The 27,233-nt window shown below is 42.9% G+C and overlaps 1 protein-coding gene across 1 annotated transcript; it reads right to left on the minus strand.

The window, feature by feature from the left end:
* Nucleotides 1-29: 29 nt before the first annotated feature.
* On the minus strand, nucleotides 30-27,204 carry LOC115113060 (glutamic-oxaloacetic transaminase 1, soluble). The gene is made up of 9 exons (XM_029640274.2): nucleotides 26,867-27,204; nucleotides 15,163-15,344; nucleotides 14,681-14,804; nucleotides 12,484-12,596; nucleotides 12,118-12,222; nucleotides 11,635-11,785; nucleotides 8,986-9,151; nucleotides 2,507-2,649; nucleotides 30-2,055 (listed from the first exon to the last, which is right to left on the minus strand). Exons 1-9 carry the CDS (start codon nucleotides 26,973-26,975, stop codon nucleotides 1,916-1,918), a joined length of 1,233 nt encoding a protein of 410 aa, XP_029496134.1. The 5' UTR covers nucleotides 26,976-27,204; the 3' UTR covers nucleotides 30-1,915.
* Nucleotides 27,205-27,233: the final 29 nt, after the last annotated feature.

Below are 27,233 nucleotides of genomic sequence, written 5' to 3' on the forward strand. Positions count from 1 at the left end.
GCTCTCAGATGGAAAGAACTGTCATTATATTGTGTTGTGCAGACATTTATTAAAGGATTTGAGTCATACCCCCTTGAGATACATAGGCATTCACAGCATTTGTTAGTGCATTTGATTTGTGCAATTTTGAACAATACACGTATACCACTGAGATGTCAGATACTGATAATAATAATAACAACAGAGAGCGACCGCTTCGGAATAGACTGATTGGACATTCACATTGAGCAGATCCTTCTTTCAAACGTTGAAACAAAAATAACAGGGATTGTTGCTCTCTGATTGAGAACAGTCCTGTTTGTCCCTATTGAATGCACGCCAGGACTTCGAACGTGAAATTCAACAGAGAGTTACACAGTTTAAGTCTGAGGTACTGATACATAATTTTTACTTCATCATCTTGGGCCAAAATAAACATGATTGTAAATATAACGTCCATAGTTCAAGTTCAATATTAGCATCCTTATTACATAGCTACATCTCTTCGACATACATTTAGTGCATGACTGATTTGGTCAATTGATTGTTTTTCACTCTAGTACTTGTTGTATGCTTTCAAGTCAAGTACTGATTACTTGGTCACAGTTAATATTTAGGTTCTCTTTCAAGTGGACACAAACAACTCCTATGAGGTATGCAGGTGGGTAAGTCAAACAGACAAGGGAATGCGCCTTTCACAGTTGGAATGAAATCTGCATAAAAATGGGTCGTTCTTGAATTGCGATGGCATTCCTTTTTTTTAATACGTTCTCCCGATTGCACCTTATAGTACCCAAATACATTTAAAGGTGCAATTTGCAGAAATCGTTCCGTCATTTCCTGTTTGCTAGCGTTCTAATAGTTTGCCTAATTTCAGTTTGTGACAAAACAAGCAGGTATAGTGTAGAGAATCATTGTACCATCTAAACCGCTTTGAGATATTTTTTCCAAAACCAAATATATTTCATGTTCAGCTGTTTGAAGCTGGTGTACAAAACCCAAAGTAAAAGATGCAAAAACTAAACTTAAGAACGGGAAGCATAGAAATAGTGCACATAGAACATATCTACCGCATCTTAGACTTGCTTTCAATGAGAATTCCAAATCTATAACTTACAATTCAACGTGAATTTGGTCAGGTCACCCAAAACATTACTACTGCAGCTTTAAATAAAAAATAAATACAAATGAGGTACATTTGTTTCAAAATGCCAGGCCCACATCCCACCGCAATTCAACGACCCAAACAATACTAATCATAAGGTAATGTTAATAATATTAATAAGCAATGGAAGATCGCCTTCACCAGCACTGCGGGAGCTAGTCCTAATACATCCAGAAACACTTGGGCTGTGTCGCAATAGTTTAAACAATATAGCTTATTTTCCATATCTCCTTTCCTTGTGTCCTTCCCTCCATGATCACTGATCTGGCTGGACACGATAGGTTGAAGGAACATCAGTTGTAATGAAGGAGATGAGGAAAGGAAGCCATTTCAGAGTATTAAGACTCAGCCAGCTAGTGCTTAGTGTGGAACCACACAGCAGCTAAAATGCCCTGACACACAGTGCTTAATCAGTAAACAGGACTTCAACACTACTGAACAAAAACAGTACAAATGAAATCACTCCACACTCTACTGCAAGCAGCAGTGATGACACACAGGGATGATACCCACACAGAGACACACAGACAAATCATGAACACTTCTCTTTAGCCTTTACGCTGCCTGTGCATTCATTTAAGTGTTCAAATACAATGTATCTATAGACAACAAGTGACATTATAGGCCCAGCATAAGCTAGTGTGCTGGGAGTTGGGAATGGGGCTTATTATATATGTTTGGTCCAATACATTATACACACACACACACACACACAAACACAGCTGGTGGGGGGCAGGAGGGAGTGCTGGTGGTTGTGGGTAGTGTAGTCTTCTACTGGACGTTGACAACAGTCTCGTGGATAGACTCGGCCACATAGTCGATGTTCTTAGTGGTCAGACCACACATGTTGATACGACCGCTGGCCATTAGGTAGATACTCCTCTCCTTGATCATGTACTCCACTTGTTTAGCTGAACAGAGAGAGGGAGAGAAAATATTAAAAGGTATGACATCACAAATATAATATTTTCAGAACGTACAACATATACTATCGGTGTGAAAGGAGAGTTAAAGAAGAGAGGATATTTCTGTGCCAGTGTGCTGTGTACATGTGTATACTGAGTAGAACTACCCCCCGTTCAGTTAAGGCATCATTGAGCCTTAGCATCAGTGCTCTCTATGGGAAGCTGTTTCCTGGTTCTAACAGCTTTTTGAAGCTCTATGGAAGACAGCACAGCACAGGGGAGTTTAATGTTCATCCAGGAAGTTACTTCACACAAACAGTAATGAGGATGTGCTCAGCGGACTGGTGAAGCAAAACATAGCTGGGTGGGGAGTGTATGTGTGTGTTTAAGACTAGAGAGGAAAAGAGAGGTATGCATTTGTTTGCATTCATTTGTGTGTGTATGTCTGTGTGCTTACGGTTGAGGCCAGTGAAGCTGAACATGCCGATCTGCTGTGTGATGTGGTCCCATGTTCCTGGGGTTTCCAGAGCCTGCAGTTTAGCCTGCAGTGAAGCCCTCATCAACAACACACGGTCTGCCATGGTCTTCACATTATCCTTCCTACAACAGAGAGACAGGGAGACCGAGAGAGAGAGAGACAGGGTTAGACAGAGAGACAGGGTTGAACAGAGAGACAGGGTTAAACAGAGAGACAGGGTTAGACGGAGAGACAGGGTTAGACAGAGAGACAGGGTTAGACAGAGAGACAGGGTTAGACAGAGAGACAGGGTTAGACAGAGAGACAGGGTTAGACAGAGAAACAGGGTTAGACAGAGAGACAGAGACAGAGAGACAGGGTTAGACAGAGAGACAGGGTTAGACAGAGAGACAGGGTTAGACAGAGAAACAGGGTTAGACAGAGAGACAGGGTTAGACAGAGAGACAGGGTTAGACAGAGAGACAGGGTTAGACAGAGAAACAGGGTTAGACAGAGAGACAGGGTTAGACAGAGAGACAGGGTTAGACAGAGAGACAGGGTTGAACAGAGAGACAGGGTTAAACAGAGAGACAGGGTTAGACAGAGAGACAGGGTTAGACAGAGAGACAGGGTTAGGAGAGACAGGGTTAGAGACAGGGTTAGACAGAGAGACAGGGTTAGACAGAGAGACAGGGTTAGACAGAGAGAGAGACAGGGTTAGACAGAGACAGGGTTAGACAGGGTTAGACAGAGAGACAGGGTTAGACAGAGAGACAGGGTTAGACAGAGAGAGAACAGGGTTAGACAGAGAGACAGGGTTAGACAGAGACAGACAGGGTTAGACAGAGAGACAGGGTTAGACAGAGAGACAGGGTTAGACGGAGGAACAGGGTTAGACAGAGAGACAGGGTTAGACAGAGAGACAGGGATAGACAGAGAGACAGGGTTAGACAGAGAGACAGGGTTAGACAGAGAGACAGGGTTAGACAGAGAGACAGGGTTAGAAGGAGAGACAGGGTTAGACAGAGAGACAGGGTTAGACAGAGAGACAGGGTTAGACGGAGAGAGAGTGTTAGATGGAGAGACAGTGTTACAGAGAAACAGGGTTAGACAGAGAGACAGTGTTACAGAGAAACAGGGTTAGACAGAGAGACAGGGTTAGACAGAGAGACAGTGTTAGACAGAGAGACAGGGTTAGACGGAGAGACAGGGTTAGACAGAGAGACAGGGTTAGACAGAGAGACAGGGTTAGACGGAGAGACAGGGTTAGACAGAGAGACAGGGTTAGATGGAGAGACAGTGTTAGACAGAGAAACAGGGTTAGACAGAGAAACCGTGTTAGATGGAGAGACAGGGTTAGACGGAGAGACAGGGTTAGATGGAGAGACAGTGTTAGATGGAGAGACAGGGTTAGACAGAGAAACAGGGTTAGACAGAGAAACAGGGTTAGACAGAGAGACAGGGTTAGACAGAGAGACAGGGATAGACAGAGAGACAGGGTTAGACAGAGAGACAGGGTTAGACAGAGAGACAGGGATAGATGGAGAGACAGTGTTAGATGGAGAGACAGGGTTAGACAGAGAATCAGGGTTAGACAGAGAAACAGGGTTAGACAGAGAAACAGGGTTAGACAGAGAGACAGGGTTAGACAGAGAGACAGGGTTAGACAGAGAGACAGGGTTAGACAGAGAAACAGGGTTAGACAGAGAGACAGGGTTAGATGGAGAGACAGGGTTAGACAGAGAAACAGGGTTAGACAGAGAAACAGGGTTAGACAGAGACAGAGAGACAGGGTTAGATGGAGAGACAGGGTTAGTTTAGACAGAGAGACAGGGTTAGACAGGACAGGGTTAGACAGGGTTAGACAGAGAAACAGGGTTAGACAGAGAGACAGGGTTAGACAGAGAGACAGGGTTAGACGGAGAAACAGGGTTAGACAGAGAGACAGGGTTAGACAGAGAAACAGAGAGAGAGACAGGGTTAGACAGAGAGACAGGGTTAGACAGAGAAACAGGGTTAGACAGAGACACAGGGTTAGACAGAGAGACAGGGTTAGACAGAGAGACAGGGTTAGACAGAGAGACAGGGTTAGACAGAGTTAGACAGGGTTAGACAGGGTTAGACAGAGAGACAGGGTTAGACAGGAGAGACAGGGTTAGACAGAGAGACAGGGTTAGACAGAGAGACAGGGTTAGACAGGGTTAGAGAGAGAGTGTTAGATGGAGAGACAGTGTTACAGAGAAACAGGGTTAGACAGAGAGACAGTGTTAGACAGAGAAACAGGGTTAGACAGAGAGACAGGGTTAGACAGAGAGAGACAGTGTTAGACAGAGACAGAGAGACAGGGTTAGACGGAGAGACAGGGTTAGAGAAACAGAGAGAGACAGGGTTAGACAGAGAGACAGGGTTAGACAGAGAAACAGGAGAGAGAGACAGGGTTAGACGGAGAGACAGGGTTAGATGGAGAGACAGTGTTAGACAAAGAAACAGGGTTAGACAGAGAAACCGTGTTAGATGGAGAGACAGGGTTAGACGGAGAGACAGGGTTAGATGGAGAGACAGTGTTAGATGGAGAGACAGGGTTAGACAGAGAAACAGGGTTAGACAGAGAAACAGGGTTAGACAGAGAGACAGGGTTAGACAGAGAGACAGGGATAGATGGAGAGACAGTGTTAGATGGAGAGACAGGGTTAGACAGAGAAACAGGGTTAGACAGAGAAACAGGGTTAGACAGAGAAACAGGGTTAGACAGAGAGACAGGGTTAGACAGAGAGACAGGGTTAGACAGAGAGACAGGGTTAGACAGAGAGACAGGGTTAGACAGAGAAACAGGGTTAGACAGAGAGAGGGTTAGACAGGGTTAGATGGAGAGACAGGGTTAGACAGAGAAACAGGGTTAGACAGAGAAACAGGGTTAGACAGAGAGACAGGGTTAGACAGAGAGACAGGGTTAGATGGAGACAGGAGAGACAGGGTTAGACAGAGAGACAGGGTTAGACAGAGAAACAGAGACAGAGAGACAGGGTTAGACAGGAGAGACAGGGTTAGACAGAGAGACAGGGTTAGACAGAGAGACAGGGTTAGACAGAGAGACAGGGTTAGACAGAGACAGACAGTGGGTTAGATGGAGAGACAGGGTTAGATGGAGAGACAGGGTTAGACAGAGAGACAGGGTTAGACAGAGAGACAGGGTTAGACAGGAGAGACAGGGTTAGACAGAGAAACAGGGTTAGACAGAGAGACAGGGTTAGACAGAGAGACAGGGTTAGATGGAGAGACAGGGTTAGGGTTTAGACAGAGAAACAGGGTTAGACAGAGAGACAGGGTTAGACAGAGAGACAGGGTTAGACAGAGAGACAGTGTTAGATGGAGAGAGAGACAGGGTTAGAGGAGAGAGAGACAGGGTTAGACAGAGAACAGGGTTAGACAGAGAGACAGGGTTAGACAGAGACAGGGTTAGACAGGGTTAGACAGAGAAACAGGGTTAGACAGGGTTAGACAGAGAAACAGGGTTAGACAGAGAGACAGGGTTAGACAGAGAGAGACAGGGTTAGACAGAGAAACAGGGTTTAGACAGAGAGACAGGGTTAGATGGAGAGACAGGGTTAGACAGAGAAACAGGGTTAGACAGAGAGACAGGGTTAGACAGAGAGACAGGGTTAGACAGAGAGACAGTTTTAGATGGAGAGACAGGGTTAGATGGAGAGACAGGGTTAGACAGAGAGACAGGGTTAGACAGAGAGACAGGGTTAGACAGAGAGACAGGGTTAGACGGAGAGACAGTGTTAGATGGAGAGACAGGGTTAGATGGAGACAGGGGGTTAGACAGAGAGACATGGTTAGACAGAGAGACAGGGTTAGACAGAGAGACAGGGTTAGATGGAGAGACAGGGTTAGACGGAGAGACAGGGTTAGATGGAGAGGGTTAGACAGTGTTAGATGGAGAGACAGGGTTAGACAGAGAAACAGGGTTAGACAGAGAAACAGGGTTAGACGGAGAGACAGGGTTAGATGGAGAGAAACAGGGTTAGACAGACAGAGAACAGGGTTAGACAGAGAGACAGGGGGTTAGACAGAGAGACAGGGTTAGAGAGAAACAGGGTTAGACAGAGAAAGGGTTAGACAGAGAGACAGGGTTAGAGAGAAACAGGGTTAGAGAGAGAAACAGGGTTAGACAGAGAAACAGGGTTAGACAGAGAAACAGGGTTAGACAGAGAGACAGGGTTAGATGGAGAAACAGGGTTAGACAGAGAAACAGGGTTAGACAGAGAGACAGGGTTAGACAGAGAGACAGGGTTAGACAGAGAAACAGGGTTAGACAGAGAAACAGGGTTAGACAGAGAGACAGGGTTAGACAGAGAGACAGGGTTAGACAGAGAAACAGGGTTAGACAGAGAAACAGGGTTAGACAGAGAGACAGGGTTAGACAGAGAAACAGGGTTAGACAGAGAAACAGGGTTAGACAGAGAGACAGGGTTAGATGGAGAGACAGTGTTAGATGGAGAGACAGGGTTAGACAGAGAGACAGGGTTAGACAGAGAAACAGGGTTAGACAGAGAGACAGGGTTAGACAGAGAAACAGGGTTAGACAGAGAAGCAGGGTTAGACAGAGAGACAGGGTTAGACAGAGAAACAGGGTTAGACAGAGAAACAGGGTTAGACAGAGAGACAGGGTTAGACAGAGAGACAGGGTTAGACAGAGAAACAGGGTTAGACAGAGAGACAGGGTTAGACAGAGAAACAGAGTTAGACAGAGAGACAGGGTTAGACAGAGAAACAGGGTTAGACAGAGAAACAGGGTTAGACAGAGAGACAGAGACAGAGAAACAGGGTTAGACAGAGAGACAGGGTTAGACAGAGAGACAGGGTTAGACAGGGTTAGAGAGACAGGGTTAGACAGAGAAACAGGGTTAGACAGAGAGACAGGGTTAGACAGAGAGACAGGGTTAGACAGAGAGACAGGGTTAGACAGAGAAACAGGGTTAGACAGAGAAACAGGGTTAGACAGAGAAACAGGGTTAGACAGAGAGACAGGGTTAGACAGAGAGACAGGGTTAGACAGAGAAACAGGGTTAGATGGAGAGACAGGGTTAGACAGAGAGACAGGGTTAGACAGGGAGACAGGGTTAGACAGAGAAACAGGGTTAGACAGAGAAACAGGGTTAGACAGAGAGACAGGGTTAGACAGAGAGACAGGGTTAGACAGAGAGACAGGGTTAGACAGAGAGACAGGGTTAGATGGAGAGACAGGGTTAGACAGAGAAACAGGGTTAGACAGAGAGACAGGGTTAGACAGAGAGACAGGGTTAGACAGAGAGACAGTGTTAGATGGAGAGACAGGGTTAGATGGAGAGACAGGGTTAGATGGAGAGACAGGGTTAGACGGAGAGACAGGGTTAAACAGAGAGACAGGGTTAAACAGAGAGACAGGGTTAGACGGAGAGACAGGGTTAGACGGAGAGACAGGGTTAAACAGAGAGACAGGGTTAAACAGAGAGACAGGGTTAGACGGAGAGACAGGGTTAGACGGAGAGACAGGGTTAGACAGAGAGACAGGGTTAGACAGAGAGACAGGGTTAGACGGAGAGACAGGGTTAGACAGAGAAACAGGGTTAGACAGAGAGACAGGGTTAGATGGAGAGACAGGGTTAGACAGAGAAACAGGGTTAGACAGAGAGACAGGGTTAGACAGAGAGACAGGGTTAGACAGAGAGACAGTGTTAGATGGAGAGACAGGGTTAGATGGAGAGACAGTGTTACAGAGAAACAGGGTTAGACAGAGAGACAGGGTTAGACAGAGAGACAGGGTTAGACAGAGAGACAGGGTTAGACAGAGAGACAGGGTTAGACGGAGAGACAGGGTTAGACAGAGAAACAGGGTTAGACAGAGAGACAGGGTTAGATGGAGAGACAGGGTTAGACAGAGAAACAGGGTTAGACAGAGAGACAGGGTTAGACAGAGAGACAGGGTTAGACAGAGAGACAGTTTTAGATGGAGAGACAGGGTTAGATGGAGAGACAGGGTAAGACAGAGAGACAGGGTTAGACAGAGAGACAGGGTTAGACAGAGAGACAGGGTTAGACGGAGAGACAGTGTTAGATGGAGAGACAGGGTTAGATGGAGACAGGGTTAGACAGAGAGACATGGTTAGACAGAGAGACAGGGTTAGACAGAGAGACAGGGTTAGATGGAGAGACAGGGTTAGACGGAGAGACAGGGTTAGATGGAGAGACAGTGTTAGATGGAGAGACAGGGTTAGACAGAGAAACAGGGTTAGACAGAGAAACAGGGTTAGACGGAGAGACAGGGTTAGATGGAGAGACAGGGTTAGACAGAGAAACAGGGTTAGACAGAGAAACAGGGTTAGACAGACAGAGAGGGGGAGGAAGGGAGGATATAGATCTACGTTTTGACCACTCATGTTTAATTGTTGGATGTGCATACACTACTTTTGTGATGTCTGTGTGTGTGTACCCACCATTCAGCGAAGAGTTCAGGTGTGTTGAGTGTGATGGCGACCAGCCTTGCACCCTGGGAGGGAGGGTTGGACCAGGTTACCCTGACAATCTTCTCCATCTGAGATAGAACTCTCTTCAGGTTGTCAGAATCACGAGCTACAATAGTCAGGTTCCCCACACGCTCATCTGCCAGCACACAGAAACTTTATTTAGGGTTCCCTGCAGTTTACAGATTGCATTATGTACATATATCACATTTGAAATGTGTGTGTGCGTGTTATGTGTAAAGAATACATAGATTGGTTTCATATGTTTCAATGCATCTTACAGTGTGTGTGTGAGTGCATGTGTGTTAATCTTGGCAGCAATTTTAGATTTAGTTTTAGTCTTAAAATACCTTTTTAATTAAAGTCAAATTTTTGTCCTTTCATCCGTTAGTTTTAGTTATTATCAGTCGACTAAAAGTCTGAACTATTTTAGTCACAGCCATTTTAGTCACATATTCTTTTATATATTTTGTACTTAACCTTTATTTAACTCTGTCAGTTAAGAACAAATTCTTATTTACAATGACGGCCTACCCCGGCCAAACCCTAACGACGTTGGGCTAATTGTGCGCCGCCCTATGGGACTCCCAATCATGGCCGGTTGTGATACAGCCTGGAATCAAACCAGGGTCTGTAGTGACGCCTCTGACCCAGAAGCTTATAAGAAATCCTGCTATGCAAGGCCGCAGGGCCAGACAGATTACCAAGATGTGTGCTCCGGGCATGTGCTGACCAAATGGCAGGTGTCTTCACTGACATTTTCAATGTCCCTGATTGAGTCTGTAATACCAACATGTTTCAAGCAGACCACCATAGTCCCTGTGCCCAAGAACACTAAGGCAACCTGCCTAAATGACTACAGACCCATAGCACTCACATCCGTAGCCATGAAGTGCTTTGAAAGGCTGATCATGGCTCACATCAACACCATTATCCCAGAAACCCTAGACCCACTCCAATTTGCATACCGCCCAAACAGATCCCTAGATGATGCAATCTGTATTGCACTCCACACCGCCCATTCCCACCTGGACAAAAGGAACACCTACGTGAGAATGCTATTCATTGACTACAGCTCAGAGTTCAACACCATAGTACCCTCAAAGCTCATCACTAAGCTAAGGATCCTGGGACTAAACACCTGGACTTCCTGACGGGCGGCCCACAGGTGGTGAGGGTAGGTAGCAACACATCTGCCACGCTGATCTTCAACCCTGGAGCCCCTCAGGGGTGCGTGCTCAGTCCCCTCCTGTGCTTCCTGTTCACCCATGACTGCGTGGCCAGGCACAACTCCAACACCATCATTAAGTTTGCAGACAACACAACAGTGGTAGGCCTGATCAACGACGAGACAACCTATAGGGAGGAGGTCAGAGACCTGGCCGGGTGGTGCCAGAATAACAACCTATCCCTCAACGTAACCAAGACCAAGGAGATGATTGTGTACTACAGCAAATGGAGAACCAAGCACGCCCCCATTCTCATTGACGGGCTGCAGGGGAGCAGGTTGAGAGTTTAAAGTTCCTTGGTGTGCACATCACCAACAAACTAGAATGGTCCAAACACATCAAGACAGTTGTGAAGAGGGCACGACAAAGCCTATTCCCCCTCAGGAAACTAAAAAGATTTGGCATAGGTCCTCAGATCCTCAAAAGGTTCTACAGCTGCAACATCGAGAGCATCCTGACTGGTTGCATCACTGCCTGGTATGGCAACTGCTCAGCCTCCGACAGCAAGGCACTACAGAGGGTAGTGCGTAAAATCTTAGTAAATCACTGGGGCTAAACTGCCTGCCATCCAGGATCTCTACACCAGGCGGTGTCAAAGGAAGGCCCTAAAAATTGTCAAAGACTCCAGCCACCCCAGTCATATAGTGTTCTCTCTACTACCACATGGCAAGCTGTACCGGAGCGCCAAGTCTAGGACCAAAAGGCTTCTCAACAGCTTTTAGATTTTATCCCCATCGTAACTGTCAAGAGGGTTAAATAACAATGGTTCTCTTGAAAGGGGGAGAATTTGAGCTTTCCAAAAATGCCAGAAGTATTACTGCAATCCTAATATTCAACAAATAGCATGTGTTTTTCCCATAGGAAAATAGCAACCGCAACTCGCATTTGAGTACTGTGGCGAGAGAGCAGCAACACGAATGAATAAATAACAGCGCACATGGGAAAAGAGTCTACATGAAAGTAGGAGAGAGAGTAAACATGATTGTTTCTAGCTGAGATTAGCCTAGTTAAGTGAAGTGTCCTGGCTTCGCATCAGTTCAGAAGAGTGACGAGTGACTGAAGTGACTGCCTGAGAGCAGTATGAGAGAGCAGATCAGCTCACACAACTGAAGAAGTTCATTCTGCACGCAGGCTTAGGGTGGAACAAAACAGATGAAAAGGAGCTTTATGGCAAATTTTATGTCCATTAGTCTCATGTGGAATTCTCATCTCGTCACATTTCCATTGACAAAAATTAAAAGTAATTTGTAAGTTCTAGTTTTTTCCAGGGCATCTCGTCTCGTTGTCGTCATTGTTTAAGTCAGGAAAAATAAGTAGTTGACGAGTATTTTTCTTCATCGTTATTGTTGACGAAATCAACACTGGTGTGTGTGTGTGTGAGTGTTTGTCTCACTGTAGAGGCCAAAGTTCTTGGAGAAGGACTGGGCACAGAACATCTCGAAACCCTGCGTTACAAAGTAGCGCACGGCCCAGGCATCCTTATCCAGACAGCCTGATGCAAAGCCCTGGTACGCTGAGTCAAAGAACACAAACAGCTTCCTCCTCTGGGGAGAGAGAAAACAAAAAAGGAGAAATATTAAAACCTACAGAAAATATATATATATATATTTTTAAATGTATAATATTTTTTTTTGTTACATAATGCTGGGCATGTACACACACACACAGCTATGTCTTACTATTTTTTGGGGGGGACCAACAATTGATTCCATTCAAAATCCTATTTTCACTAACCTCTTAACACTAAACCTAACCCTAACCCATAAAACAGTATTTTTACTAATAGCCTTTTAAGGTGGTTTGCTATTCCTGTGAGGACTTCTGGTACTCACAAGTATAGTAAAACGTGTGTACACACACACACACACAGTCTTACCTTCATGACCTCAGCCACCTGCATCCACTCTACGTGTGTAGGGTCTGTGCCGGTGGGATTGTGGGCGCACGCGTGCAAAACAAAGATGGAGTGCTTTGGTGCACTCTGGGACAGGGGTCAAAGGTCAATGTTAGACTACAGGACAGACAAATAACATATTGTGTACTGGGAGTTTATGCACCAAGTTGGTATTGTTAGAAAGCCAAACCTATCCTCTTTTCAACCATGTGGAAAAAGCTAATTTACTATCTACGTTGACATGACCAGTTAAGATATTCAATATTCACTATTGTGAGGTAAATTCAGAGTTCGGGAGGCGGTCTGGTCTCCATGTCAACACCACCAGTTCAGAGGTCAGCGTCTCACCTCCAGGTCGCCTAGGAAACCGTCCAGATCCAGACCCCGCTTCTCTGCGTCCCAGTACTTATAGGGACGGATGTCCTCGAACCCGGCGTTGGCAAACACAGCGTTGTGGTTCTCTAGAAACAAACAGTAGAGGTTTCACAACACTTTTCTCTAAAGAGGAGTCTTTCTTTGAATGCTTCATGTGTCTTTTGAGGCCTAACATTAGCTGACAACATTAGCTGACAACATTAGCTGACATAGTTACAAAGATTAAGTCCAGCTTGTTAAAAAGTAACATGCTGGACTTAATCACCTACAGTGCCTTTGGAAAGTATTCAGACCCCTTGACTTTTTCCACATTTTGTTACGTTACAGCCTTATTGTAAAATTGATTAAATAACAAAACTTCTCAGTAATCTGCACGCAATACCCCATGACAAAGCAAAACAGGTTTATTAAAAATAAAAAACAGAAATACCTTATTTACATAAGTATTCTGTACCTTTGTTATGAGACTCGAAATTGAGCTCAGGTGGATCTTGTTCCATTGATCCTCCTTGACATGTTTCTACAACTTGATTGGGGTCCACCCGTGGTAAATTCAACTGATTGGATATGATTTGGAAAGGCACACACCTGTCTATATAATGTCCCGCATTGAAGGTCCACAAGAACACAGTGGCCTCCGTCATTCTTAAATGGGAGAAGTTTGGAACCACCAAGACTCTTCCTAGAGCTGGCCGCCCGGCCAAATTGAGTAATCTGGGGGAGAAGGGCCTTGGTCAGGGAGGTGACCAAGAACCCGATGGTCACTCTGACAGAGCTCTAGAGTTCCTCTGTGGAGATGGGAGAACCTTCCAAAAGGACAACCATCTCTGCAGCACTCCATCAATCAGGCCTTTATGGTAAAGTGGCCAGATGGAAGCCACTCCTCAGTAAAAGGCATATGACAGCCCACTTGGAGCTTGCCAAAAGGCACCTAAAGACTCTTAGACCATGAGAAACAAGATTCTCTGGTCTGATGAAACCAAGATTGAACTATTTGGCCTGAATACCAAGTGTCACGCCTGGAGGAAACCTGTCACCATCCCTACGGTGAAGCATGGTGGTGGCAGCATCATGCTGTTTTTAAGCAGCAGGGACTAGGAGACCAGTCAGGATCAAGGCAAAGATGAACAGAGCAAAGTACAGATAGATCCTTGATGAAAACCTGCTCCAGAGCGCTCAAGATCTCAGACTGGGGTAAAGGTTGAACTTCCAACAGGACAAAAACCCTAATCACACAGCCAACACAATGATGCAGGAGTGGCCTCGGGACAAGTCTCTAAATGTCCTTGAGTGGCCCAGCCAGAGCCCGGACTTGAACCCGATCGAACATCTCTGGAGAGACCTGAAAATAGCTGTGCAGCAACGCTCCCGAATGGCAGGGTCTCCAGAGTGGAGCAACGGTCTGAGGCACTACATCTCAGTGCTAGAGGCATCACTACAGACCCTGGTTTGATTCCAGGCTGTATCACAACCGGCTGTGATTGGGAATCCCATAGGGCGACGCACAATTGGCCCAGCGTCGTCCGGGTTTGGCCGGGGTAGGCCAGCATTGTAAATAAGAATTTGTTCTTAACTGACTTGCCTAGTTAAAGGTTAAATAAAAATGTTATAAAAAAAAGAATCCCCATCCAACCTGACAGAGCTTGATAGGATATGCAGAGAAGAATGGGAAAAACTCCCGAAATACAGGTGTGCCAAGATTGATGCTGTAATCGCTGCCAAAGGTGCTTCAACAAAGTACAGAGTAAAGGTTCTGAATACTTATGTAAATGTGATATTTCAGTCTAGTATTTTAATAAATTAGCAAAAAAACATTTTTTTTATAACTGTTTTTGCTTTGTCATTATGAGGTATTGTGTGCAGATTGATGAGAAGAAAAAATATATATAAATTTTAGAATAAGGCTGTAACATAACAAAATGTGGAAAAAGGTCAAGGGGTCTGAATACTTTCCCAAGGCACTGTACACCTATTAATGAACTATTAAGAGGACAATTTAGCAGTATAAGGTCCAGATAAGATAACAATAACAATGAAAAGTTTATATCTTATTCTAGGACATTCATACAGCCCTGAATCAGCCGTACGAGCAGAGATGTAAAACAGGTGTTTAAGTGTTGTCGTTCCTGTGTGTGTGTGTGTGTGTGTGTGTGTGTGTGTGTGTGTGTACCCCAGGTAGGCGCTGAGACATAGACAGGTGTTTTTGTGTTGTCATTCCCGTTGTACCAGCGCCTGAGAAACTCTGCCCCCATCTTCAGAGCACCTGTACCCCCCAGACACTGCACCGCTCCCACCTGACAGAGAGAGACAGGAAGCGAGCGTGAGAGAGAGATAGGGGGTGAGGGAGAGCGAGAGAGGGTGACCGAGAGAGAGAGACAGGAAGCGAGCGTGAGAGAGAGATAGGGGGTGAGGGAGAGCGAGAGAGGGTGACCGAGAGAGAGAGACAGTAGAGAGAGAGGGGGAGAGATAGACAGAGGGAGAGAGAAGGTGGTGGCTGATACACACTAAATAAGTGACTTGATAACTACTTAGGAGCAATGTAGCGCACCAGTACAAATTTAAATACATTCCTTTAAATTCAGCTCAATATCTGCATAATCATGCACACAACACAACTCCCCTAACACAATCACACTTCAAAAACTACCCTACCCTGTTCTCCTGGATGGCAGGGCTGTCTTCTCCCAGGGCGATCTTGGATGCAGAGGACCTAAACTCAGGCAGACCCAGAATGGCCAGGTACTCATGGTTCAGACTGTTGTCCGCTACGATGATCTTCTCCACCTTCTTAACCACGGGCAGCACCCAGGGCTGGCCCTCATCTGTCCTGTAGGCTGGAGGGAAGAGACAGTTTTACAGGTTAAGTTTGTTTTACGGTGCTAATGTTGCAGTAGCCCAATTCTGGCCCTATGGCTCTCTCTCCAGCTGGCATTACTGCCTTGGTGAGCAACCCACTCAAGAGGGGAAGGTGCCAATGAACAATGAACACTGACAACCTGAGGAGAGATCTAACTCAGATGGAAATGTCACAAACACTCTCACCTGCGCTCTACTACACTAGAAGCTTTACTGCTCTGCAAGATCCAAGTAGACTAATATGTAATTAGGCCTACCGTATGTCTCATCCACATAAAAAAATACTATAGTATACTATGGTATAAATATTATAGTGTTCACTGTAGTGTTTTCACAGTCTTTACTGTAGTATTTACAGTTTACTACAGTATTTAAACGGTATACTAAAGTATTTCATATAGTGTTTTTACGGATTGTATAATACTGTAGTATTTAGTACTGTAGTGTTTTTGCTGACTTTAGTATACTGTAGTATTTACTGTAGTGTTTTAACAGACTGTAGTATACTGTTGTTTTTGCAGACATTACTGTAGTATTTACTATAGCGTTTTTATTTTATTATCTTTGACATCAAAGTGCAGGCTTTGTCCTTGAGGAAACCTACTGGAGAAATACCTGTGTAAATAAGGTATATCTGTTTTAGTTATTTTTAATACATTTGCAAAATAATCCTAGAAACCTGTTTTTGCTTTGTCATTATTGGGTATTGTGTGTAGATTGAAGAGGAAAATGGTTTATTTAATACATTTTAGAATAAGGCTGTACAGTGCTTCGCAAAAGTATTCATCCCCATTGGCGTTTTTCCTATTTTGTTGCATTACAACCTGTAATTTAAATGTATTTTTATTTAGATTTCATATAATGGACATACACAAAATAGTCCAAATTGGTGAAGTGAAATTTAAAAAATAACTTGCTACGAAGCCCCTAAATAAGATCTGGTGCAACCAGTTACCCTCAGAAGTCACATAATAAGTCAAATAATGTCCACCTGTGTGCAATCTACGTGTCACATGATCTCAGTATATATACACCTGCTCTGAAAGGCCCCAGAGTCTGCAACCCCACTAAGCAAGGGGCACCATCAAGCAAGCGGCACCATGAAGACCAAGGAAATCTCCAAACAGGTCAGGGACAAAATTGTGGAAGTACAGATCAGGGTTGGGTTATAAAAAAATACCCGAAACTTTGAACATTCCATGGAACACCATTAAATCCATTATTAAAAAATGGAAAGAATACGGCACCATAACAAACCTTCCAAGAGAGGGCCGCCCACCAACACTCAAGAACCAGGCAATGAGGGCATTAATCAGAGGCAACAAAGAGACCAAAGATGACCTTGAAGGAGCTGCAAAGCTCCACGGCGGAGATTGGAGTATCTGTCCATAGGACCCCTTTAAGCCATACACTCCACAGAGCTGGGCTTTAAGGACGTGTCACGCCCTGACCTGAGTATTCTTTGTTTTCTTTATATATTTTGGTTAGGTCAGGGTGTGACATGGGTGATGTATGTGTTTTTGTATTGTCTAGGTTTTTTTGTAGGTTTATGGGGTTGTTTACCATCTAGATGTTTAGGTATGTCTATGGTTGCCTAAATTGGTTCTCAATTAGAGGCAGCTGGTTATCGTTGTCTCTGATTGGGAACCATATTTAGGCAGCCATCTTCTTTGGGTATTTCGTGGGTTATTGTCTATGTTATGTTGCTTGTTAGCACAGTGTTTCTTTAGCAGTCACGTTCGTCTTGTTTGTTTGGTTAGTGTACTTCGTGTTTTTCGTCTTTCATTAAAAAGATGTATTCACATCACGCTGCGCTTTGGTCTCCTCAATACGACGATCGTGACAGGAAGAGTGGCCAGAAAAAAGCCATTGCTTAAAGAATAAAATAGGCAAACACGTTTGGTGTTCGCCAAAAGGCATGTGGGAGACTCCCCAAACATATTGGAGAAGGTACTCTGGTCAGATGAGACTAAAATGGAGCTTTTTGACCATCAAGGAAAACACTATGTCTGGTGCAAACCCAACACCTCTTATCACCCCGAGAACACCATCCCCCACAGTGAAGCATGGAGGTGGCAGTGTGACGACCCTCCCACTCTGTCTGCCGTATTCTCTCTTTGTTCTTGTTTCCTTATTAGGATGCTGGTGGGCGGAGTTGGGAGGGTCGACAGCTACATGGGAAACACCTGGGCCCGGTGTGTCCCAGGATAAAGACACCACTTCCCCATTCATGGAGGAGACTCTCTCCATGCAGACACCTTTACAGATTATGTTGTGTATCTTGGTGGCCTTTTGGTTGTTTGCTTTGGCACCTTTCAACACCCTGCACACCCAACACCCTGTTCTCCAGGTACATCACCCAATTTAATTATATTACTCTCAGTCTGCAAACCAGAATTTGTAAGATCCTGGTTGAATGAATCAGGTGGAGGACCAGCTAAATAGTCAAAAAGGTTTATTCACGGAACGTTCTGAAATCAAGAATACAAAACGATTCATTTTATACTGACTTCTCACGCCCACACATTCACACAGCCATACGCACACACACAAACAGACACAGAAACAGACGCACATACACACATACCCACACAAACAGACGCACACACATGTCCTGCTACGCACACACTGTCTATCTCACTTCCCAGCCGACAGAGATGGTGACTTTGTCCTTGAGACGTACTCCCCGTTCTCTCCCAAATCTCTAGTCAGTTTGGACCAAGCTCAGACAGTCTGTGTTTAAAATACCATAGACATATTGTCTTTACCCTAAATCTGACTAGGACTACACATTTATTGATTATGACTTTATACATTCTAATCAATTCCATACAATTATATATGTATTTATATGTTTCAGGGCGGAATATTCTAATCATTAAATTAACAGACAATTCTCACCTATCACTAGATGTGTCAAGCTTATAGAGATATACCCCAAGAGACTTGCAGCTGTAATTGCTGCAAAAGGTGGCTCTACAAAGTATTGAGTTTGGGGGGTGAATAATTATGAACGCTCAAGTTTTCTGTTTTTTTTGTCTTATTTCTTGTTTGTTTCACAATAAAAAATGGTTTGCATCTTCAAAGTGATAGGCAAGTTGTGTAAATCAAATGATACAAACCCCCCCAAAATAAATTTGAATTCCAGGTTGTAAGGCAACAAATGAGGAAAAATGCCAAGGGGGGTGAATACTTTCGCAAGCCACTGTAACGTAACAAAATGTGAAAAAGTAAAGGGGTCTGAATGCACAGTATACTTTCCGAATGCACTTTATAGTATCCTACAGCAGTAATTCCCAAACTGTGGGGGTGCAAAGGGTCGGAACTCAGTCCGGCTTTCAACTTACTACTGAAAGTTGCAATAGTAGAATGCTCAAGGTGCAATTTCATTGGGTAGTGCATCAGCAGTTTTCCTCAAGTCATGTCAGTCATTGCAGACCTTAGAGAGCTACAGTTGAAGTCGGAAGTTTACATACACCTTAGCCAAGTACATTTAAACTCAGTTTTTCGCAAATCCTGACATTTAATCCTAGTAAAAATTCCCTGTCTTAGGTCAGTTAGGGTCACCACTTTATTTTAAGAATGTGAAATGTCAGAATAATAGTAGAGAGAATGATTTATTTCAGCTTTTATTTCTTTCATCACATTCCCAGTGGGTCAGAAGTTTACATACACTCAATTAGTATTTGGTAGCATTGCATTTAAATTGTTTAACTTGGGTCAAACACTTCGGATAGCCTTCCACAAGCTTCCCACAATAAGTTGGGTGAATTTTGGCCCATTCCTCCTGACAGAGCTGGCGTAACTAAGTCAGGTTTGTAGGCGTCCTTACTCACACACGCTTTTCAGTTCTGTCTACAGATTTTCTATACGATTGAGGTCAGGGCTTTGTGATGGCCACTCTAATACCTTGACTTTGTTGTCCTTAAGCCACATTGCCACAACTTTGGAAGTATGCTTGGGGTCATTGTCGATTTGGAAGAACCATTTGCGACCAAGCTTTAACTTCCTGACTGATGTCTTAAGATGTTGCTTCAATATGTCCATATCATTTTCCATCCTCATGATGCCACCAATTTTTTAAGTGCACCAGTCCCTCCTGCAGCAAAGCACCCCCACAACATGATGCTGCTACCCCCGTGCTTCACAGTTGGGATGGTGTTCTTCGGCTTGCAAGCATCCCCCTTTTCCTCCAAACATAATGATGGTCATTATGGCCAAACAGTTCTATTTTTATTTCATCAGACCAGAGGACATTTCCCCAAAAAGTACGATCTTTGTCCCCATGTGCAGTTGCAACCCGTAGTCTGGCTTTTTTATGGCAGTTATGTCGATATAGGACTCGTTTTACTGTGGATATAGATACTTGTGTACCTGTTTCCTCCAGCACCTTCACAGGGTCCTTTGCTGTTGTTCTTGGATTGTTTTGCACTTTTCGCACTAAAGTACGTTCATCTCTAGGAGACAGAATGTGTCTCCTTCCTGAGCGATATGACGGCTGTGTGGTCCCACGGTGTTTATACTTGTGCACTATTGTTTGTACAAATGAACGTGGTACCTTCGGGCATTTGGAAATTGCTCCCAAGGATGAACTAGACTTGTGGTCTACAATTTATTTTCTGAGGTCTTGGCTGATTTCTTTTGAATTGCCATGATGTCAAGCAAAGAGGCACTGAGTTTGAAGGTAGGCCTTGAAATACATCCACAGGTACACCTTCAAGTGACTCAAATGATGTCAATTAGCCTATCAGAAGCTTGTAACGCCATGGTATCATTTTCTGAAATTTTCCAAGCTGTTTAAAGGCACAGTCAACTTAGTGTATGTAAACTTCTGACCCACTGGAATTGTGATACAGTGAATTATAAGTGAAATAATCAGTCTGTAAACAATTGTTGGAAAAATGACTTGTGTTAAGCACAAAGTAGATGTCCTAACTGACTTGCCAAAACTATAGTTTGTATAAAGAAATTTGTTGAGTGGTTGAAAAACGAGTTTTAATGACTCCAACCTAAGTGTATGTAAACTCCCGACTTCAACTGTATTTATAATTTGTCAGAAATGTCCAGAACAACTAACCCATGTCAGCTAACGTTTTTTTTAGTCACTCAAATATCACATGAACACATAAGGAATTAGCTTTAAAACTGCAACACTTTCTCTGCACCCCATGACAAACTTTCATTAATCTGCATGTCCAGCCATGTTCTTTTCAGGACAACCAGGGCTACAAGTAGAACACAAAATCATTTGACATAAACAGTTACATTCATGAGTTTTATTGACAAACGTCAACAACAAAAAAATAAGATCCTGCAAAGCAAAAACCTGATAAAAATGTATCTATATAAATGCAGTAAGTACAGAAATTGTTTAGTCAGTGGGAAATGTATGTCCAACTAGTCCGTGACAATTGTGTGGAGTTTGCAGTTTGTGGCAGCAACTGTGAACTTATTACAGTATTATTATGCTAAGTAGAAGAACCCCTTACCTTTTAACGACTCTTGTATAGCTTGTGAGTGTAGTAGAGCAAAACATGTTACATGTGCGAGTTCGTGAGAGTCTCAGATATTCATAGATCGCTTTGTAGCTCAAACCATTCTGACTCTACAGATGATTGTGTAAAAAGACCCGGCCCTGGGCCCCTTCGAGACCCTTGTCTCACAAACATTGCTCTAGCTCAGCCCATGTTAACCACACAGACTAATGGTTGGTACCCAACGGTTGCAAAAGAAATAGATAAACACACAATGTTTAAAAGGGGTTAGAGGTCCTAAATCACAATGGCATGATGGTAGGACTCATTGGGTTAAAATGGCTAAATAAAGCCTCCATCCCATGGCAAAATGTATGGAATTGCAGGAAATAAGCTTTAAAACTGCTCAATTTTCTCTCTGACAACCAGAGGGGTGTGAACAGTTTGTTTCATGAACAGTGCTTGTGCCAATAGAAATAGACGTGTTATACCTACAGTTTACAACAGAATTCTATAGTAAGTACTTTAGTATTCTATAGTAAACTGAAGTATTTTTTTTTAAGTGGGTGGTGGTCAACTCTGCAAAGGTTGTTTTTTTTATAGTTTTAACGGATCAGGCTACAACCTGATGAATGTCAAAGACTGTGGCTGTGCACTTTCCTCTGCTGTCCTAAATTCCAGTCAGACATCACTGATAAGAAAGCCAAACTAGTAAGTTACTAAATCAGAGTAAACAGTGTTGTTGAGCTAAAGGGGAGAGGGCACTCCTGTCTACAGACTCTTACCTACTCAACTATTATAGTCTGTCTGAAAACATACTTCCACATCCACTTTCTAAAAAAGCCTGACTAACTGTATAATTTGTGACTGGAGTTCAAGAGAAGGGACATGGGTCTATCTGCTCTATGAGCATGTAAACACATGGTGTAGCATATGTACATATGTCGGTTATTTTCAGCCAGCTGACCACAGTACTAGTCTAATGTTAGTCTACTACAGGAAGGACTTACTGGGCCGTAGGCCTGACCTGTGCTAATCAGGGAAATTCAAACGGTTCTGACCTGCACTGCAGAGAGAGAGCAGGGGGAGGGGGAAAGAGCAAACGCAGTGTCACCATACAGCAGGTTTACACTTTGAGCATTCTGACAGCGTCCTTGCACAAAATAGTAAGCAGAATCATCTGGATATGTATGCAACAAAAGTTCAACATTCACATTCTGATACCATTTCTGTTTGTAAATGGGTATAACCTCTTGGGTTCTCAAGAGCTAGTTTAGGCACTGATCCAACAACATCCATCCGTTCCTCCTTTCAAGTACTCCTCATTGATATGATTGGATTGGTCAAAGCTATGGCCGTCATTGTAAATAAGAATTTGTTCTTAACTGACTTGCCTAGTTAAATAAAAAATAAAAATAAAAACATTACATGTAGTGGAATGCTTGCTTACACCCATCCAATCATGTTAGCGATTACTTCAGGTAAGGCATTGAGGCATACATTTACAGGGCCTTCAGAAAGTATTCACACCCCTGGACTTTTTCCACATTTTGTTGTGTTACCAAGTGGGATTAAACATGTTTTAATTGTTATTTTTTTGTCAATGATCTAGCCAAAATACTATGTAATGTCAAAGTGGAAGAATAATTCTAACATTTGTATAAAAAAAAAATGTATGAAAAATAAAACACTAATATATATCTTGATTAGATAAGTATTCAACACCCTGAGTCAATACATGTTAAAGTCACATTTGGCAGCGATTACAGCTGTGAGTCTTTCTGGGTAAGTCTCTAAGAGCTTTCCACACCTGGATCGTGCAACATTTGCCTATTATTCTTTTCTAAATTCTTCAAATGGTTGTTGATTATTGCTGGACAACCATTTTCAGGTCTTGCCATAGATTTATTTTCAAGCAGATTTAAGTCAAAACTATTAAATCGACGACTCAACAACATTCACTGTCTTCTTGGTAAGGAACTCCAGTGTATACAGTACTTGTGTTTAAGGTTATTGTCCTGCTTAAAGCTAAATTAATCTCCCAGTATCTGGTGGAAAGCAGACTGAAACAGATTTTCCTATAGGATTTTGACTGTGCTTAGCTCCATTTTGTAATGAATACTCAGGGAGAAAAAGGTGTAGATTCACGTGCAGCAGGTGTTTAATTCACCTTCACAGAAGGCAGGAATCATGGTCACAGGCAGGCAATGGTCATACACAGGTAGGCAAACAGGCAGGTGAATCAAAACTAAGACTGAAGGCTATAACTGGTTCTCACAAACGAGCTAGGAAAAGGCTTAGTAGAGTCAAAATGAACAATACCTCATAAAGGCACAAACAGAATGAACTGAACTAAATAAGGAGCTGATGAGACCAGGTGAGTAACTAACACAGGTGAAATCAATGAACAAAAATGAAAGACAGGGCTACGTTCAAGAACACAAAGAAACAGGGCTACGTTCAAGAACATAATGAAACAGAACACAAGGTTGACTAAGAAAATAAATACAGAACCTTACACATTTCCTTTATTTTTTATGCTGAAAAGCCCAGTCCTTAATGATTACAAGCATACCCATAACATGATGCAGCCACCACAATGCTTGAAAATATGGAGAGTGGTACTAAGTAATGTGTTCTATTGGATTTGCCCCATACATAATAATAATAATAATAGTATATGCCATTCAGCAGACACTTTTTAAGTGTCTTACACTCATGAGTGCATACATTTTACATATGGGTGGCCCCAGCGGGAATCGAAACCACAAAACACTTTGTATTCAGTACAAAATATTAATTGCCTTGCCACATTTTTTGCAGTATTACTTTAGTGCATTTTGCAAAAAGGATGCATGTTTTGGAATATTTATATTCTGTACAGGCTTCCTTCTTTTCACTCTGTCAATTAGCTTAGTATTGTGGAGTAACTACAATGTTGTTGATCCATCCTCAGTATTCTCCTATCACAGCCATTAAACTCTGTAACTGTTTTAAAGTCACCATTGGCCTCATGGTGAAAATACTTAAGCGGTTTATTCCCCTCTGGCAACTGAGTTAGGATGAAGCCTGTATCTTTGTAGTGACTGGGTGTATTGATACGCCATCCAAAGAGTAATTAACAACTTCACCATGCTCAAAGGGATATTCAATGTCTGTGGTTTTTGTTTTTTTATCCATCTATCAATAGGTGCTCTTCTTTGTGAGGCATTGGAAAACCTCTCTGGTCTTTGTGGTTGAATCTGTGCTTGAAATTCACTGCTCGACTGAGAGACCTTACAGATAATTGTATGTGCGGGGTACCGAGATGAGGTAAACACTGTTATTGCACACAGAGTGAGTCCATGCAACCTATTATTTGACTTGTTAAGCAACCTTTTACTTCTGAACGTATTTAGGCATGCCATAACAAAGGGGTTGAATACTTATTGACTCAAGGCATTTCAGCTTTTCATTTTTAATTAATTTCTAAAAAGATGATTCTACTTTGACATTATGGGGCACGTCACATTCTGACCTTAGTTATTTTATTATGTCTTTGTTTTAGTATGGTCAGGGCGTGAGTTGGGTGGGTTGTCTATGTTCCTTTTTCTATGATTTGCTATTTCTGTGTTTGGCCTGGTATGGTTCTCAATCAGAGGCAGCTGTCAATCGTTGTCCCTGATTGAGAACCATATTTAGATATTAGATATTTTCTATTGTGTTTTGTTGGGTGATTATTTTCTGTTTTCTGTTGTGTGTCTGCACCAGCCAGAACTGTTTTCGGTTGTCGGTTTATTGTTTTTGTTCAGTGTTCAAGTTCTTTATTAAAAGATATGGACACATACCACGCTGCACCTTGGTCCTCACCTTCTTCCACCATCGACGACCGTTACAGGGCATTGTGTGTAAGCCAGTAACAAAACAATGTAAATGTAAGCCATTTTAAATTCAGGCTGTAACACAACTAAATGTGGAAAAAGTCAAGGGGTATGAATACTTTCTGAAATAACTGTAAAGTGTTCCAATAGGACCCTAATCCGCCACCGTTTTTCCATCTCTTATGAATTGTTAATAGAGGGTTTAACACCATGTGACAACAACAGAGCTTTGGCCAGTTCTCTGGCGTAGCTCTGCTCAAATGTAGCGCAATGCAAATCCTTTAGTCCGGAGAGGCCAAGCAAGCAGTCACAGATCACACATGGAGATTTCAGCCTTTGAGCTGTTAAATAATAATAACAACACACTCAAAGATCCAGTCAGAAGAATGGTAATGTGTGAGTGCACTGCACTGTGTGACTAAATGGACATTTGGGTTGTGTGACAATAAGAAAGGGGAGGGACGGGGTGTATTCTGTCTACAGTCTCTCATAGGAGGATCGTAGAGAGAGTGAATGGGAGTGAATTACTTCATGATTACGGTCAATTTATCTTAACTTACAGTGATATGACCATGACTCACTGATCTCCAGCTACAACTACCGGCATGTTCCAGTCTGTTCCAGTCCTCCTTACTGCAGTGACAGAGCCACTTCTTTGGGTGACTGCCAACGACAGGTTATATAGGCCTTGCTAGGCTATCTAGGGATTCTGAACAATCAGCACGGAAAGCCAAGGACATCATGCTATCCTGATTGATTGGTTAGGTGAAAAGGTTTCAACACATAGAACAGATCCAGTCTGTCACAACATTGAGGGAGAATGCAAAAAGGTGACACTTTACTTGACACCCAGTGTCATAACACGTTATGACACAGTCAAACATGTCATAGAAGCTGACATAACTTGCCATAACCTGTTATAATATGGTCATAACACTGTCATGACATAGATTTAGACTTGTTGTGACATATATTGCACTTTTATGGCTGGTTATGACACCTACATAAGTGTCAAAACCCAAAACCTACCACACAAGGCAAAGCATTCCATTAGACCACAGCTTGTGTCAACAGTATGATTCTGTTGTGTAAAAATAAAAAATTGACCATGTTAAAGTATCATTGCAATTGCACAAACATTGATGTCAGACATGCGCCTACCTCAATGCTCTGCTGATGACGACTGGGATGAATGCAGGAGCAGATTTCAGGAGCAGGACAAGACATCCTCTTTTTGACTGATGACCCTTTTTGACTGATGACTGATATAAGGGCATGTACATTATAGGCCTACCTGGCTTATATGATTATGAGGGTCATAATGCTTCTTGACCGTTTTATAAAGTGTAGTTTCTTAGTCCAAGTAAAGTGACACAGGATGGTCATAATGCTTCTTGACAATGTCATAAAGTGTATTTTCTTAGTTCAAGTACATTGACACAGGATGGTCATAATGCTTCTTGACAGTGCCATAAAGTGTATTTTCTACAAGTTAATTAAAATACGATGAAAAAAACATGACTGTAAAGAATTTATTACAATAAAAACAAAGGATCTAAGTGACAGACTTTCAAATGAAAGGAAACTTCTTGGCAGGGAAAACACTCATTTGAATAAATGTAGGTTTTGACACTCTGATGTAGGTGTCATAACCAGCCATAAAATAACGCAATAGGTCACACCAGGTGTTGCTTAATATATATATATATATAAATATATATGCAATGACAGTGTTATGACCATATTGTGACATGTTATGACAAGTTATGTCAGCTGTTACGACATGGTTATGACCGTCTTATGACACTGGGTGTCAAGTAAAGTGTTACCAAACAGGGCCCTGCAACACATTTCAGATGGACTAGTTATAAGGGATTAGCTATGGTATACTAAACCATCATTGTAAATAATAATTTATTCTTAATAGACTTGCCTAGTTAAATAAAGATTAAATCACATTTTAAAAATAAACACTAAGTTAGCTGCTAACGTTAGCTAGCTAGTTAGCCACGGTTGAACGGTTCGCTAGTAAATGAACTATGCGATTATTAATGGTGCAGGAAATCGGACAGGCAGCAGGTGCATTGTTATCGCAGTGGAACTCTGTGATGTTAGCTAGCTTGCTTACTTCATCCCAGCGATTGACGCATCATCATCATCTCTTACCTCCAACTCCGAGGTTCACCTTCTTGGGGTTCGCGTCCTCTTTAAAATCATTCGACAGCTTGAATACAGCCACTGGGGTGGCTTGGGGAACCTCTCCGAATAACGACATAATGATGAATATTACCAAGGAGGGGTGTTAGACAAGGCGTTAAACAACCCGGGCACAAACCGCTGTGTAAAGTGCTACAGGACGAGCAGGACGAGATAGGAAAATACTTTCACCTTCAATTTGGATGGATTTGAGGTCGTCCCTAGTTAGCACAGCCACAAACTCATAAACCCCGCCTATTTCTACAATTTATCTTCTCAATACAATTTGATTTTAAACCTAAACCTAACATTAACCCTAACCACACTGATAACAATT

This window comes from Oncorhynchus nerka, linkage group LG28, assembly GCF_034236695.1.
Source record: "Oncorhynchus nerka isolate Pitt River linkage group LG28, Oner_Uvic_2.0, whole genome shotgun sequence".
In the NCBI taxonomy this organism is placed as follows: domain Eukaryota; kingdom Metazoa; phylum Chordata; class Actinopteri; order Salmoniformes; family Salmonidae; genus Oncorhynchus; species Oncorhynchus nerka.